Source organism: Chiloscyllium punctatum, chromosome 49 (assembly GCF_047496795.1).
Source record: "Chiloscyllium punctatum isolate Juve2018m chromosome 49, sChiPun1.3, whole genome shotgun sequence".
NCBI lineage: Eukaryota > Metazoa > Chordata > Chondrichthyes > Orectolobiformes > Hemiscylliidae > Chiloscyllium > Chiloscyllium punctatum.
The window spans coordinates 7,561,117-7,579,282 of record NC_092787.1 but is presented as its reverse complement, the minus strand read 5'-3'; the positions used below and the strand labels follow the sequence as shown (position 1 = coordinate 7,579,282).

General features: G+C 38.8%; 1 protein-coding gene across 1 annotated transcript in view; it reads right to left on the bottom strand.

Moving 5' to 3' along the window:
- Window positions 1-477: 477 nt before the first annotated feature.
- Window positions 478-18,166, bottom strand: part of LOC140469527 (LIM/homeobox protein Lhx2-like) — a 29,941-nt gene continuing 12,252 nt past the window's right edge. The window contains 3 exon segments of the mRNA XM_072566131.1: window positions 478-811; window positions 813-1,055; window positions 8,521-8,726. Coding sequence (XP_072422232.1) covers window positions 749-811; window positions 813-1,055; window positions 8,521-8,726 — 512 coding nt within the window. The 3' untranslated portion in view covers window positions 478-748.

Sequence of the window (18,166 nt, the reverse complement as noted above, 5' to 3'; positions counted from 1 at the left end):
AAAGTTATTTAACAATCTCCAGACATGAATGCATTAAATAATGCAAAACAAATGTACATGGGACAAAAGCTTAACATCAAAAGGAAGTGATTGAAGGTTTGATTTTGAAATAGCCCAATAAAATCAAATGCTACCTTTCCAAGCAACAGTTAAATACCCCAGAATTTGCAGTGATCACCAAGATATAGCATTTACCCCAAATGAATTCAAAGGTGATACGACACACTGCAACCCTTCCTAGCTTTCAGCCTCAAATAGCAATCCTTCAATATTCAGAATATTCTTTTCTTTTCACACATTAGCACAACCTTATTGATACTGACCTTTTACTTTGACATTCTAAAAAGGTTTCTGAACCTTCAATGTAGCAGAAAGACAACTGGTAAGAATCAACCCCATAAATCTGAATTGAATGCAGATGCAGTCCATTGTGTGTTTATAAGACAGTGTATAAGGCACGTGACAGTCTTTGAAAACTTAGGAGTACACATAATTCCTAGCCAACTTTATTGAATGGTTCAGATTTTGATCTCATTCCCTTGTTCAGTCCACAAAATTGTACAGTTACACAAAAGGGCATCGAAGTTAACTCTGCAAAAGTTCTCCGCAGCTTGTAAACTTTTTTTTCCAGAATATTGACTTGTCTCAGTTTTCAGTACAGATCCATAGTGCTGTTAGTCAGTTGTACAAAGCATCTAATAAAAATACAGTTATAATTAAACTAAGAATTTCCTCTTCTCCATAGGAATCATGTAAAAGAGTTCTCAGAAAAGGTTTGTGAGAGTAGTTTGTGTAGGGCTTCGGGATTCGTGGGCCTCGAGGCTACCAGGCACAGACGTCAAAACTGACGTCACGGTTGGCATAGAAGGGTTAGTCAAGTCAGTTAAAGTAGTAGAAGTGCTTGAAGGACTAAGAGAGGCGTTGGAAATTTCTGATGCTGGGCCAGACGGCGTTGCTGCTTGAAGTACTGTGCCATCAGATGCTTTATCAACCCCTGCATTTTCCTGCCGTAATAGATTCCTTCTGAATTTTGCTCTTGCATTTTGGAACCAAACCTGCAAACCAATTTGATGTAATATTGTACCAGTTTTGAACCCAAAGAGATTTTAAATTACGTAAAACGATCGCAACAGAAAATATATTGTACCTGTCACATACTAAATGACTACTATCGTTCTGAAGATTCTAATCTGCAATATTAAATTTTGAAATTCTACCACCTTTTTTAAATTAACTTCTAATTAGTTTCTTGCTTTTTTTTTGCAAAGACAGCAAATTAAGGCACATTCTAAAAATCATTGATATAACTGTGCAAAGGAGAACAGCAAATCAGATTCTGTGAAGGGGATTCTTCATTGATAAGAATCTACTTAAAGGAATTGAACAATTATAGGGGTCACTCAGTGATTACAAAGTGTGCCCAGAAAATTTAAATCTTTCACATTAAAAAAGCAGCACCAGACACTACTGTGACACTTTTATTTCTAGAATATGCATCTCTTTGAGCTCATTACTCTGTTATAAATCAAAGCGTCACAAAATTATATCAAAATCATGTCTACTCTCAGCTTTTTTCTCTACAATTTTGGTCTCATAGCTATGTTGACCTACTTCTTCCATACTTACAGTATTTAACTCACTTCACTTACCACTAAAACCTTAAGTTTCTAGGGTAATGATAAGTAAAAATTGAATATTCTGTTCCTGGGCTTTAATTTAAAATTTAATATTAATTTCTGTTTAGACAGTGTTACTTAGATAAAAGCTGAAGGAAAATAGCTGAACTAACTTCAAAACAAGAGCCCGCATTGTTATTGACGTCCTATTGAAGGTATTCTTCACAAAAGATATTTTTTAATCCTTAATGTGATAAATTTAAGTGATAAATTATACCATTATCTCCTATAAGATTAAAGAAAGTTCTGTCTGCATAGCCGTTGGTTGTTGAATCCAATGATAAACAATAACAATGACCTCATAATTCTTTGCCATAAGTAAAATATGTACCCTATTGTCCTTTTCAATAAATAAATGCAATGGGCACAGCATTTCAATCACCAGAAGCCTGACTTGGAATTATCACTTGATTCTAAGCATGTAAAACACATACTAATTATACCTTCATGCCAAATTAATGTGAGTAATATGCCTAATAAATTAATATTAAATGTTGAAGAATTGGGCCCCAGAGCATTTCTTGATGAATATGTCTCAAGGTAAACAAAAATAGTTAAATCTAAATGTTGCAGCACATTCTGATATCGTGAACTGGGGGCGTTTTCGAAATTGACATCACAAAAGTTTCATCTACAGTGCATTTTTCAAGCAGAGAGGGAACAGTGATACAATACATCCTCCAACATTGACACAAGAACCACTGAACAACCCCTTTAACAGACAACTCCCTAAGTTAGTACTGGTTTACTACCCTAGCATTTGAGCACTGTAATTACTATGATACAGATCAATTTAAACTTCACAACACACACAAACACATAAGCATGCAAGTGAAATAAAGGATGTTAAATTCTGTGATTTTCAGGCAACCCATTTCAAATCAATAAAAAAGATATATGTGTGTGTGTGAGTATGTGTACATGGGGCTTCACATATTAAAACAACTCTTGAAGTTGTGTCTGGTTCTATTACTCCAGTGTTTGAGGCTAGTAAACTTCTAATAAGTTTAAAGAGCTCTGATATTATTACAGTTGTAACAGCAGCAGATTGGGTGTCAGTGAGATCCACAAACATACTTCCTCAAGGTAATATCTGCCTACAATGTTTGTTTCTCCAAAAATCTGCAACAACTTTTGTCAGCAGTGTTGCTGAACAATTATTTTCCACTCTGGGGAAAGCAGATCACCAAATTAGCCATTACACTTAAGTAGAGAAAAAAACTAGCAGGTACTCCATATTTCAGAATTGCATTGATTTAGCTTTTTAAAAATATCTTTGAATATAAATAGAAAAGTGTTGGTCAAATATGAACAAAATTGTTTAAGATGTCCTTGTCTGATCTTTTACTGTATAGCTGGATGAAGAGGGATCAAAAAAGGATTTATTTTATTATAGGTACTGAATTTAATTTCTTTTCTGGAAGAAGATACCTGTACTCCTCAGATATCATTTTTAGCACAGTCTTTTTTTCCCAAGGGTGATTGAAGTACCAGCAATTTTTAAAAAAAGCTCTCAGAGAAAGAAAGTCGACAAGCAAAACTACTTTTCTATTCTATTGTGTTGATGCAACAGATTAGGGGAAAGAATAGTTAGGTGAATAACAGTCAGCAAAGGGGTCGGTGTAACATTAACAGAAGAGATTGTGAAAATAGAAAAAGAGATAAAGCTTGTTATAGAGAGTGAGAAATATAAACAGCCATCACTGTCATGTACTGCACCAGCACATCATTAAGAGGGAACAAAGGTTTCAATACAGTGGAGCAGGATTTGGGCACATTTTGTTAATTCATATTTTGAATTCCTCTGCCTCCTACCCTGTCCCATAATATCCAAAAATATTTGTTGAATGGAACTATCCATTTGTGACTTGGAAATAGCTTAAACTTTAAATCTAAATTCTAACATTCACCTTTTAAGCATTGGATCCATGTATTTTGAATATTTCACAGTTGAAACAAAATACTGGTCAGTATTGCAGAAAAAGATACATTTTGTTGAAACTTTTTCTCTTGTACACACCAGGACTTTCACGAGGCATACCGATGCAGAGGAAGAACAACATTCTATACTGTATGAAAGGACTGGTTAACCTTTTTCACACAGGGGAGCACAGTTCACTTTATCTTTTCCTTTGGAACAGGTGAACAAAGTTCAGGCAGCAAAGGGCTGCTACATCAGTGAACATGAACTTTATCAAAAACATTCGAAAGTAATAATTTGAAAATTAAAATAAGTAACAGAAATTGGCTTTAAAAATGCCAAGCAGCAAGGCTTAATAATAAAGCCATTTTTTTTTGCTTTGTTGGTTAAGAAGCAGAACAAGAGAAAAGAAAGATGAGCCCAGAGAGAGAGAGAGAGAGAGAATGTTGGGAAGACAAAGGAATGGATGATACATATGGATGATAATGGAATAATGAAGGTTAGATGGGCTTCAGATTGTTTTCACAGGTCGGTGCAACATCAAGGGCTGAAGGGCCTGTATTGCATTGTAATGTTCTATGTTCCATGGGTAAAGATCCGCCTGGGGGAATGAATAGCTGCAAATGGGGCCATTAATGGCTGACAATGGGATATATGTGGTAGCAGTGCATGTGTTGACCTTCAGCACAGGGTTTCTTCACGTCCCCACATATCCCTCTCTCTCTGTTTCTCTCACCACCTTCTCTCTTGCTCCCATCTCCACCCCACTCTTCAATCTCTACTCTATACCCTCTGACCCTCTGTTTAAACCCTCTCACTCTGTCTGTCTTTAGTCTAAAGAAAATAATCCATTGGGCTCTGCACACCAAAAATTTCCACCAGCACCACTATCCCACAAGGAAATGTTTTGCATAGAAGTAAATGTATCCATGTTTTTCTTTTCTAGACAGACTTGCAATTTGGCAAAAGGCCATTTTTTTAAAGAAATGAAATGAAAGGAAGAATGTTGGGAGTGACCAGACAGACTAACTATGGTTCCAAACCCGTCACAGTCCTACTCGTTGTTCCACTCTGCCAACCGACTCCCATTGCAATCACCTCATGGTGCAATCCTTATCTCCTCCTCTCCTTCCCCAGGCCAGAGTCTCTCTCCTATTTCCAGACCCAGTCTATAGGCTCATCACAGCAGCTCCACATCCCAGGCTGTTCGGTGCTTCTCCAATCACAGGAGATAAGAGCCATTGATTAGAGGAGGTGCTCCTTGTAATTTGTTTTTCATTCGGGACTTGTGGGACATTACACATGATTGGCTGGAACAGTATTTATTGCCCGTCCCTGGTTGCCCTTGAGTGGTGCTGGTGGGGGGGGGGGGGGGGGGGGGGGGGCGTCAGCTGCCTCCTTGAACTGCGTGGAGTCCAATGCTGTAGGTAGCTGCTAGGGAGGGAATTTCAGGACTTTGACCCAGTGACAGTGAAGAAATGACAATATATTTCCAAGACAGCATGTTGAGTGGCTTGAAGGGGAACTCACAGCTGGTGGTGTACTCATGTATCTGCTCATCTTGTCCTCAGAGGATGGCATGATGGCTCAGTGTTTAGCACTGCTGCCTCATGGTGCCAGGGATCCCCGGGTTCAATTCCACCCTCCAGCAACTGTCTAGAGTTTGCACATTCTCCCTGTGCTTGCGTAGGTTCCCTCTGGGTACTCTGGTTTCCTTCCACGGTTCAAAGATGTGCAGGGTAGGTGGATGTGCCATGCTCGATTACGCATAGTGCCCAGTGATGTGCAGGCTAAGTGGATTAGTCATGGGAAATGCAGGATGACAGGGATAGGGTTGGGGTGTGGATCTGGGTGAGATGCTCTTCTGAGGGTTGGTGTGAACTCAATGGTCTGAATGGTCTGCTTACACACTGCGGGAATTTTATGATTCTAGATGGAAGTGCTTGGGGGTTTGGAAGGTGCTGTCTAAAGGGCTTTGCCGAATTTCTGTAGTGAATCTTGTGGATAGTCACACTGCTGCTCCTGACGATCGGTGAGGGAGGGGGGAGATGTTTGTAGATGTGGAGCCAATCAAGCGGACTGCTTTGGCCTGGGTGGTGTCATGATTCTTGAGTGTTGTTAGAGCTGCACTCATCCAGGCAAGTGGGGAGTATGCTATCACTTGTGCCTTGTAGGTGGTGGACAGGCTTTGGGGAGTTAGCTGGTATGTTACTTGCCACAGTATTCCTAGCCTCTGATCTGTTCTTGTAGCCACTTTATTTATATGGAGAGTCTAGTTAAATGAAATGTAAATCCATCTACCAATAAAGCAGGTGATGGGCTATATGTACACCATAGGCCATAGCTTGGGCACTCTAATACAAAGTGAGTGCTGATTTTTTTTTTGGCAAGTGTATTATCATTGGTAGATACATTGCCATGAAGAATGCACCAGTTGGACAATAACTGACAGTTAATTGCCAAGTTTTGTTTCAATTTAAAGTAAGCAGGTTGACACTGATTGATCAAGGCATGACCCTGAGGAATGAACCAAAGAATAGCTGTCTTCTACTTTGTGAAGCTGAAAAAAGGTGTACACACTCTTTTTATCTGCAAAGGACAGGAGTCTGTCCATGAATACACTCTGGTTATTGATATTTTAGTGCCAGTGGGATGTTCGATGTATGGGTTATACATGCCAACGACTGGCATGAGTCCTATCAAACAGTTCAGTAGGTGAGGTACCTATGTATACCTCTAACCTACACTTGCAAAAATTATAATACAGTGTTCAATATTAGATATCATTCTGCAGTTGATCAAAAAAGTGAAGAATAATACCGAGTGTGCTCGTAATTACATTGATGACTAACTTAAGACTATCACTTGGGCTCACAGTGTGGCCCAGTTGTGTACTTGAAGTTATCTGTATGAATACACAAGACCTTGTTCTTAGCTGATAAAGAGAACATGTACATGCTTTGCACTTCTTTCAACATAATGAAATAATGGACAACTGTTCTCTGGTTCACTCCCAAGGGCAATTCATTAACTAGAGTCAACCCACATGGTTCAAATGTAAACAAGGCTTGTCAGCCATCTCCAGTAGCAACAGCTCTCTTATTCAAGTCAACATGCCTACCAATCAGAACTCTCTTCTCATACAGAATAAAATACAGCTCTTCCTCCACGGTGGAATCCTTGTGAATAGCCTGATGAGTTCAAGATGAAAAGTTTCAGCAAAATGCATATTTTTGCAGCAATACTCAAGTTCTGTACTACCCAACAACTATCTGTAAAATAATAAGGATTGGCAATTTCTTCTTGTGTATTGTATTATGATGCTTACCAGTTTCCATTACGAATGGAAATGTTAGCTGCCTACACATTCCTAGTCTTCCCTTCCCTATAGGAACGATCACCCTGTACTTACACTGGAATGGGATGTTCCAAAACAAGCCCTGCCTCGAAGACTTAACAGCAGAGAGTTTGTAAACAATGGCGAAGATCCATATGCCAATTTTTTCAAACCAAACTGGATTTTACTTTGAACAGCTACAAGGAATTGAAATTCTGGATGGGAATTCAAATACTTAATCCAGGCAGATTTAAGTCAGCTACATTGATTCTGTCCCAGGTAAATAGCAAAGATAGCATAAAGCAAGGGCTGGCTCTGGGATCTTGCTATCTGATCCATTTGGTCAGATCAATCTTTTCTTCCCCTGTGGAAGACTAAAAGGCTAAACAAGCCGTTTGACCCAACCACCAGCCACAACCCTTTCATCTCCTGCTTTCCAATTTACAGACCCACACTTTAATGGTATATGTTACATCAAACGCCAACCCTTAGATGTACTTTTTACAGCAAAGATGGAACTACAGGCCAGAGATCGGGATATCTCAGAAGGAGCTTGGCCAAAGTAATTACCATAACAAAAGATCAGCCCTACTCTGCACTGCAGTAACACCATCCCCATTCCCATTCTGCACTGAAATCACTGCCTCATTGCAACTCCAAAAATGTTATCAAATTAAAATACCCATTCATCAAGTAAGAAATGTAAGTAAAGATTAGAAAATAGTGTCACTCTTAAAATGTTAGAGCTATTTTTGTTAAATGATACCTTTTCCTCTAATTTTTACTCTTACCCCGATCTGCCAATCTGAATGGTGTCTCTTGTTGAGAGGTAATGCCACAGGCTGTGATTGCCGTTCTTAAGAGATGAACCTAAACAGTGAATCTCAGCGGACTACTTGGCCAAAGGGGACTTCACAGCTGCATTCCACCTGTTCTTCATCCAACATACATGCCAACAATAACTGCTGAATAGCAGTCAGGAACAGCAACTCAGGCTGGTTTTTCCATTCCCTTGTGTACAGGACACCAATGCCAACTGCAGCAGTCCCATGCCCTCTGCGCCAAAACCACACAGGTTGTGAATCGAATGTGATACTTTCCCAATTTGTACTGCTATGTCCTGCACCATGCAGCACATTTATCTGCAGAAAATTGAGGATGGTGGGAGGAATTAAACCAAATTGTTACAGAATATTTTTGAGGTGTCCATGAGTTCTCCTTTCAGTAAAAGTAGTGATTGTTCCCTCTTGTAAAAAGTATGAATACCAAATGAATCAACATTTTTTAGTAAGAAAGGAGATCAGAAGCAACTTTTTCTTTGCAAAGGGCTTGGATTGTGGAACAGGTTACACGGGATGGCCCCGGAAATAGGCAGTAAAAATCTACCTCTGTCCACTGAGGTGATTGAGAAGTTCAACCAAATGACCACTTACGCTTGAAAAAGTGCCACACGTGTGAAGACATGTTATTTTGAAATATAAATGTAATTACATATTATCCAAAAAAAAACAGTGAGGTTGGGAGAACAAAAACAGAGATTGCCTGAGAAACAGAATTTCAACAGTAATTCAACAGAGGTTTCTTACCTGCAGAACTCGCTTTGTAAGCCCTGTCTTCTGTGCTAGCTGTTTCAGGTCCTTGGCATCAGGATTGTGATTAATGGCAAAGTAAGACTTCATGGTCCTCAGTTGGTGGTGCTTGAAGGAGGTGCGCATGCGCTTTGTCTTCTGAGCAGGAGGGTACTGCTGTTCTCTGTCCATGTGGTCACCGTCATTTTCATTACAACTTAACGCTACAAAATATTACAAAGATATACTGTAAATTTAAGAAGAAATTTTGAATGAAAGTCATTACTGCTGGTTTAAGAAAGTGTTAACATTTGCATTATTGAATCATTCACAATCCCATTGTCACTTAAAGATTTGCTTGGTTTCTGATTAGTTTTGATTTTAAACATTTGTCTGACTTAGTAGAGAGAATTTAACTTAAATTTTTGTTTCCAAAATGAGAGAGACAAACTGGTTTAGAGCTTGTTGAACACATTGCATTAAATTCAAACCTAGTAATTATGGAAAGGCCATTGCCATGATTTTTTTCTGTTGAATTTTCCTTCTCTCCTGTCATACCTGTGGTGATTTGCCAAAAGGCAATGCATCTGTCAACTCACCAACACCTCATCCAGGTGCTCCACGTCTGACCGTATACTTTGAGGATGAGGCATTGGACTTGGATCCAAAACAGTCAGCACGTTGGTGAAGCAACTGCTTCAGGGTCAGTTTGTGCTAACCTGAGGCAAATTTAACTTTGGGCCTCGTTTAATAAAAGTGGTGATTTAATCATGCCATGCAGCTTGTTGACTGGAAAACTCTGGATGGCTCTGATGCTGTGCCAACCTGGATTTAAGTTCAGAGGTAACGTGGGACAAGAGAATGGGTGGCACTGTAAAGTCAAGGCAGGACTGGAGATGGGGTGAGACTGGGCTAATGGCAGTTCATCGGGCTCTAATGGAACTTGGAGAAACATGTGTCAAGTGTGCATTTCGGAAAAGTGCCCTAAATGGGAGAGCATCACCCAAATATTCTATGACTAGGCCCCATCATAGGCCTGAGAAATGAGCAGTTGTAAACTGAACTTCTTCCTGAAGGATTCTGTTCAAAGGATTTTTGATGTGAAGGTATGATTCTTTAATGAACCTTATGTTCAAACAATACAATATATCATATAGGTTACTCATTGTTGGCTTATCAGGTAATTAGGAAAATTGAAAAGTATTTTCTAATTATTATATATATGTTTCCATCAACTGGATCTTATATGTTTAAAAGGTTAGAGCTGACATAGATGCATTGAAAATTCATGACTTCCACATTAAAATAATATAATGATGTATAAGTTATTAAATGTTAAAAATGCAAGAAACAATGTGGAAACCCAAAATCCATAGGACTGGAAAACAGAATTGATCTTCTGACCACAAGATACCAAGGGCCTTCTTTTGCACAACTCATTGCAACAGGCTGCTTATAAAAGTTCATGCTTTGATCAACACATTACCAGAGTTTCTGCCAATTTTCAAACGATCTGAATTTTTAAATTTTCAGAAATGTGACCTTCTTGCATATGTTGCAATGAGTGCAAGACAGAACTTGTGATGATTTTTCTCTTTTCAGCAACATCCAAGTTAATAGCTAACAATTAGAAATACTGGGAAGAACTACTCATATGATTCCTAGTGCCATTGCCCATTGCACACCAGCTCAGACAGAAGGCAAACCATTACTCAGATGTTGTCAATTTCACTCTGGCATAAGAAAACACCCAAATATTTTCCTTAACCTTCCTTGCTTCTGGTGATAAATTACTCCTTTCAATGTAATCAGGGATTGCAAAATGATGGAATACTCTCTCATTTAACTCAGCTATTTATTGTAACATTGAATCAGGTAGCCGTGAACAAAACAGCATGGGATTCAAAAGGTGAGAGCACCATTTTCATCATAAACAGATGAGATGTTTCAAGATTTTATATCATGAAACAATTCATTCACTTATAAACAAACAAAATAGATTCCTCAGCATTTATTGCAGAGTGGCTTCTCCTTCAATTTTATAACAGATTTTGGAGAAGTCAGAGAGATTATTTCAAGATGCAATTGGAACTAATATGGAATGTGATTACAGTTCATTTTATTTTCTTATGAGCTCCACAGGAATAAATCCTAGAATCTGTAGTAACGTTTTAGCCTCTGAGTTAGGAATAAATTCAGGCCCTGCTCCAGACACTTATGTGTGCAGACCACCACTTAGGCTCTGAATCCCAGAGTAAAATCTGTCAGGAAACAGATTTGATGGTTGTGGGTGCTATCCTACACATTGTATGGGCTGTGATAGCCCATAAAATGTTCCTTACCACGCAGGAATAACCACATGAATGCAAACCAGGAAAGAAACATTCATATCTGCCCGGTCCTTCCACTACTTAATATTCTTATCCAAATACTAGAAAATATTTTTATCAATTTTGATCATTTCTTGTTAAACAGCTAAAATTTTTGCACATGCCAATTTTGTACTTGATACTTTGGCATTGAAAATTTTCACTGATCCACCACACAGGCACATTAAATGTATAAGAAACCAAGACAACTGAGGCTTTACAATCTCCTCCTTTATTCCACTACAAATGATACAAACGCAAACAAATGTAATTTCATAAATAAAATTTCACAAGTTCCCTTTCAGTTATAATATTGCAAAGACCTTGCTACAGATTACTACAGATATCAAAACTTAATCAGCTGACTATTAATATTACTTTCTAAGGAATAACTTGCAACAAATTAAGAATATCTGTCTGACTCAGACAGAGTCAAAATCTAGCAAAGATATAGACCTGCCAACTGAAGCACCATAAAAATATGCATGCAATTATTAATAATTTGGAAGAAAAAGATCTTTTCTGAACACAGAAGTTCACAATATTTTGCTGTAACCAGTTCTTCAGGAATATAAACAGGACAAAGAGTTGACAATGACACAATAGACAGTGGGCATGAAAAGAACTTATCAGTTTTTCTTTAGATTCACAAAACTATTTCCCACTGAGCCCTGTAATAGAGATGAAAAACCACCTGCTTCCAAGATTTTGCCGCTATCACTCTGGTAAAAGGGAGCACCCAATAACAACTTGCTGTTGTGCTTTCCCTACACTCCTGCATTCTCAACAATAGTCACCTATTCAATAGCTCCTCCCCTCTGTTTATACGTGCGATTAGATTCCATCATTACCAAGCAGCAGCAGCAACCCATGCTAGCATAGATTTGTTGCTTTAGTTATTGAACATATTTTGATAAATCATTTTTACTTTGTAATTTTAATGTCAGGAATTGTCAATAGAATTTCCATTATTAAAATGTTTTTCTCCTTTGCTAACAGAAAGACTCTGCAAGGCTGGTACAATTGCAACATTTAAGAGGCATTTGGATGGGTATATGAGTAGGAAGGGTTTGGAGGGATATGGGCTGGGTGCTGGCAGGTGGGACTAGATTGGGTTGGGATATCTGGTCGGCATGGACGGGTTGGACCAAAGGGTCTGTTTCCATGCTGTACATCTCTATGACTCTATGACTAAATTAAACATTCACACTTTCCACGTCTGATGCCCAGTGGTAGTAGTGCAGGTCATTCACAGCAGCATCTCACCAAGGCTCAAATGACAGTGTCTACCAAACCTATTACTACTACCACCCAGGAGAGTAGGGAAGCAGATGCAGGGAAATCCAACCGCCTACAAGATCTTTTACAAGCAACAAGGAAGGTGAATTGATGCCCAAATAGAAGTGAACAGGTATGATTTAAGAAGATGCAGCTCAGCATCACCAAGGCTACAACTGAACATTTAAAGATATTCAACATGTACGCAAGGCAGTAAAAAGGAAACAAAGGTAAGGTAGTGCTGCTAATAAGATACAAGATCAATGCATTAGTGTGAGAGGAGCTTGGATTGGAAGAAGATGATGAATCTGTTTGGATGGAACTAATAGACAGCAAGGACCAACAAAAATTGGTAGGAGATCTTTATGGGCTACAATGTAGTAGTGGAAATGTCGGGCCCAGACTAAATTAGGAAATAAGAAGTGCATATAATAAGGGTAATGCAGTAATCATAAGTGACTTCAATCTTCATGGAGAATGGGTAAATTAAGGAGCACCAATACTATGGAGGACAAGTTATTGAAGAGTGTACAAGTTTGTTTTCTAAAGCAATTTTTTGACAGAACTAGGGAACAGGTTACTTTAGAACATGTATGCAATACAGAAGGGTTAATTAAAATCTTATTAGGGAAGATTGACCGTCATAACATTTTCCATCAAGGTTGGAAAAGAACTAATTTAGTTCAAGATTCCATATTAAATTTAGGCAAAGGAAAATATGGCTGTGGTGCACTGAGGTAATCCTTGTAAAAATGTGATTGTAGACAGGCAATAATTAGTATTAATAGAATTAATGCATAGTTTGCAACAAACATACATTCCTTTAAGGCATAAAACTCAATGGAAAAAGCAGGTCAATCAAGGCTAACAAAGAAAGTTTAAGATGGCGGCATGGTGGCACAGTGGTTAGCACTGCTGCCTCACAGCACCAGAGACCCGGGTTCAATTCCCGACTCAGGCGACTGACTGTGTAGAGTTTGCACGTTCTCCCTGTGTCTGCCTGGGTTTCCTCCGGGTGCTCCGGTTTCCTCCAACAGTCCAAAAGATGTGCAGGTCAGGTGAATTGGCCATGCTAAATTGCCCGTAGTGTTAGGTAAAGGGGTAAATGTAGGGGAATGGGTGGGTTACGCTTTGGCGGGTCGGTGTGGACATGTTGGGCCGAAGGGCCTGTTTCCACACTGTAAGTAATCTAAAGTATGATGTTTATGAAGTTGTGAAAACAAACTAAGCCTGAGGATTGAGAGCATTTTAGAATTTAAAAGAAAAATGCCAAGAAACTGACAAAGAAAAGTAGATTTATAAAATCAATACAGATGAGCAAGACATGTAAAGATAGAACGTAGAAGCTTCTATAGGTACATCAAGAGAAAAAGATTACCAAAGACAATTGTCTATCACAGACAGAGCAGAAGAATTTCTAATGGGAAAAAGGGAAATGCTCAGATAAGGCAAATAATTACTTTGTGCCTCACTTCATGGACGAAAATATAAGACATCTCCCAGGAATAGTAGATCCAAGGGACTTGTGAAAATAAAAAACTAGAAGTAACAGCAAAAAAGTAATACAAAATAAATGAACGAGTCTGAAATTTACCAAACCTCTCTGACTTGATTATCTATATTAGGGAGCATTGGAAGAAGTGGATATAGAGATAATGGGTACATTAGTGATCATCTTTCAAAATTCTGTACATTTTGGAACAGTCTCTGAAGATTGGAGATTAACAAATGTAATGTCACTATTTAACGAAGGAGGGAGAGAAAAAATGGGGAGCAGGCACTATGATCTGTTGCCTGATGTCAGTAATTGGGAAAATGTTATAATCTGCTCTGAGTGATGTGACAATTGGATACTTAGAGCAGAATCAAGATGAATTTTTGAAGGGAAATCATGATTGGCAAACTTGTTGGAATTTTCTGAGGATAATCTTATTAGAATGGAAGTGATCATTTGGATTTCCATAAGTACTTTGATAAGGTCCCACACAGGAAGCTAGCACGTGGGATATGTGGTGATATTTCGACATAGACTGAGGAATGGTTAATTGAAAGAAAACACTGAGTAAGAATAAATGTGTCATTTTCAGATTGGCCAGCTGTGATAAATGGGGTATGACAAAAATCACAATGCTTGTGTCGCAACCCTTTACGATCTATACCAAAGATTTGAATGGGGCTAGGGGAGAACAAAACATGATATTTCCAAATTTTCAGGTGACATCAAACCAGGTGGAAATGTATGTTGTAAAGATTATGCAAAATGTTTCAAGTGGACTTGGGCAGGCTGAGTGAGTGGGAAACAACATAGCAGATGAAATGTAATGCGGATAAATCTGAGGTTATCCACTTTGGTCAGAGGAATAGGGGGATAGAGCATTTCTTAAATGGTGAAAGATTGTGGAGTATTGATAGCTAAAGGCACCTGGGAGTCCTTTTACATAATTACTGAAAGCTAATATGCAGGTTCAAAAGAACTATAAGGTAAATGACATTTCTGCCTTTACAGCAAAAGGATTCAGTACAGGAGTAAAAATGTGTTACTTCAAATGTTTAAACCTTGGTGAGACTGCACCTGCAGTATTGTGTGCAGTCTTAGCCCACTTACTGTAGAAGGGTGTACTTGCTAGAGAGGGTGTGCAATGGAGGTTTGCCAGATTAACTCCTGGGATAATGGCACTGTACAATGAGAAAAGACTGAGGTGACTGGGCCTGAATTCCTGAGAGTTTAGAAAGTGGAGAGGTGATCTTGTTCAAACTTACAAAATTCTTAAAGGGCTAGACAGAGTAGATGCAGCAAGGATGTTTGGCCTGGCTGGGCAATCCATAACTGGGGACACTGTCTCAGAATAAGGGACAAGCCATATCAATTGAGATAATGCTGACTCAGAGCACAATGAATCTTTGGGATTTCTCTACCGGTGAGAGCAGTGGAAATTCATGATAAGGATTGATAGGTTACAACATATTAATGATGTTAAGGGATGTAGTGGTGGTTTGGAAAATGGGCAGCAGAGTGGCTCAGCGATTAACACTGCTGTCTCACAGCACCCGGGACCTGGGTTCACTTCCAGCCTTGGGCAACTGTCTGTATGGAGTTTGCACATTCTTCTGTATCTGTGTGGGTTTCCTCTGGGTGCTCTGGTTTCCTCCCACAGTCCACAGATGTGCAGGTTAGGTGAATTGGCCATGATAAATTGCCCATATTTAATATAGGATAACAGGGTAGGGGAATGGGTCTGCGTGGGTTACTCTTCGGAGGGTTGCTGTGGACTTGTTGGGCCGAAGGGACTGTTTCCACACTGTAGGGATTCTATTTTTTAAAAATGGTGTCGATGTAGAAGATCAGACACGATCTAGTACAGGAAAGCAATCTCAAGGAGCTGAATGACCTATTCCTGCACAAATATTCCTTCGTTCTAAGCCACACATTGCACTGAATTTCAAGTATAGCATTATTCATTTATTGCAGTCAGGTCAACATCCTGCTAACATGAAGGGTGGTGGTCCCAAAAGGTGGTTTAGGATGAGTAATAAATGCTAGCCTAGCCAGTCCCACCCACATCACATAAAAGAATGAATGATAAATTAAAGTTAATTTCTTTGCATGTATATCGCCACATGTAATATCTCTATAATTATGATAAAAAAAATACTTGCTGATACTTAAATATCATAGTAATGTATCACTCCTATTAAATTTCTGCTCATGCAGCACATGCCTCATAGTCCAGTAAAGATTCCTATCTATTTTCTTTAAACACTCGGAATTATATTTCTTTAATGCCTAGATTCTCAAATTAAAGCCTCTGTGAAGACTTTATTTCTGGCAGAAGTTGAATGCAATCGACTTGAGGCAACATTGTTCTGCCTTAACTATTTCACAGTTGTCGAGAATGTATTGCTGGGAAAGCCCAGCAGGTCAGGCAGGATCCAAGGAGCAGGAGAATCGATGTTTTGAGCAAAAGCCCTTCATCGGGAATGAGGCTAGTGGGTCAGTGCTGAGAGATAAATGGGAGGGGGTGGGATTGCGGGGGGAAGGGAGCTGAGAAAACGATAGGTGGATGAAGGTGAGGGAGAAGGTGATAGGTCAGAGGGGGGAGTGATGAACAGATCCAGAGGGCGGTGCCAAGTTGGAGGCTTGGGACTGGGATAATGTGGGGGAAGGGGAAATGAGGAAGCTGTTGAAATCCATTTTTATTCTATGTGATTGCAGGATCCCAAGGCGGAATATGGGGTGTTCCTCCAGGCATCGGGTGGTAACAGTTTGGCAGTGAAGGAGGCATCTGCAGTTCTCACTCTCTCCCATTTCACAGTTGTTCAAGACAACAATGCAACATTTTGTATATCCCACTTCTCAATTTCCATGTGAAATAGCATCTATTAAGATTCATAATTTTAAATGTGGGTGATATTGTATCATAAAATGAAAAAGATAATATGATAGGAGGTCTGGAGCTTATTGTTCAAGATAGTAAATATTGCAAAATATCATTAGAAAGTGGAGATTGTATAATGATTTGATAGAGGTGCTTAAAATTTGATAAATGGCAAATTTTTTTGGTGATTGAGGGGTCTGTCATATGGAGATATAGATATAAGATTAAATTAAATAGTGTTAAGGGCACAACAGGAGTAGTTTTCAAAACAGGATGTTCTGCAGTTGTGGAATGCATTATTACAATAGGGACTGGTTTAGAGATAAAGTAACATTAAGAATAGGTTAAATTGGCACTTGAAAGTAAGATTAATAAAGAGACATTAAATACACAGGTTTAGGAAGTCTGCTTGTATGGGATATTAATACTAACACAGACTAATTGACTGAATCCCCCAATTTAACTTTTATGTAAAATTGTGCCTCAGTGCAAGCTGCTGCTTGTTTACTATAAGTGACAGAGCACAATAATTAAAAATAAATAAGGTAATGCTGTGTTAAATGACTCCTTCCCGCATCACAAATTTAGGATTACTGTGAAATCAGTGCAAATTTTCAAACTGCAACTACTTTCAAACTGAACATTTCTTGTGGTTGAATGACAATTATATATTCCTATAACAAGGCTATAAGATATGGGAATGGAAGTAGGCCACTTAGTCCATAGCATGTGCTCTGTCATTCAATGAAATGATGCATGATCTGACAATCCTTAACTCCACTTTCTTGCCTTATCCCTATGACCCTTGATTTCCTTACTAATTAAAATTTAGTATACCTCAGCCTTTAATATACTTCACAACATATCTTCAACAGCTCTCTGAAGTTAAAAGAAATTCCACAGTTTGATTTTTTTCCAAGATAAACAAGAAACTGCTTCTTCATTTCTGTCTTAAGTGGGTGACCCCTTGCTCTGAGAAGATACCCTCTGGTCCTTGAATCTCCCAAAAAGGGAAACAACATCTCCACATCTAGCCTGTGAAAATACCTAAGAATCGTCCATGCTTCAATAAGATTTTATCTCACTTGTCTAAACTCCAATGAGTACAGGAATGACATATTCAACCTTTCCTTATAAGAAACCTTTCCATACCCAGGATCAGCCTAGTGAAACCTTCTCTGGACTGTCATCAATGCCAATACATCTTTCCTTAGATGAGGATCCCAAAACTGTTCACAATATTCAAACTGTAGTCTGACAACAGCTTTGTATTGTTTGTACAACAGATCATTCAGAACTAAGGAAAGCAAACTATTGAGAAACAGAATTTCTGTTTTTTTCTCTAGGCAGTTAGTCTCAGCACACCATGATTTGTATTATCATGACATTGATTCTCACTCATCATCCTTGTGTTTCTGCTAAAAAATAGAACCTAGTCTCTTAGAAATGAACGCCGATGAATCAGAAAAATAGACCTAACTTTTCTGATCGGACCTGTGTTATAATACTGTGAATTTCTGGCAGGTGGGACTAGATTGGGTTGGGATATCTGGTCGGCATGGACAGGTGAGACCAAAGGGTCTGTTTCCATGCTGTACATCTCTATGACTATGACTATGACTCATAACAATCTTGTTTGGT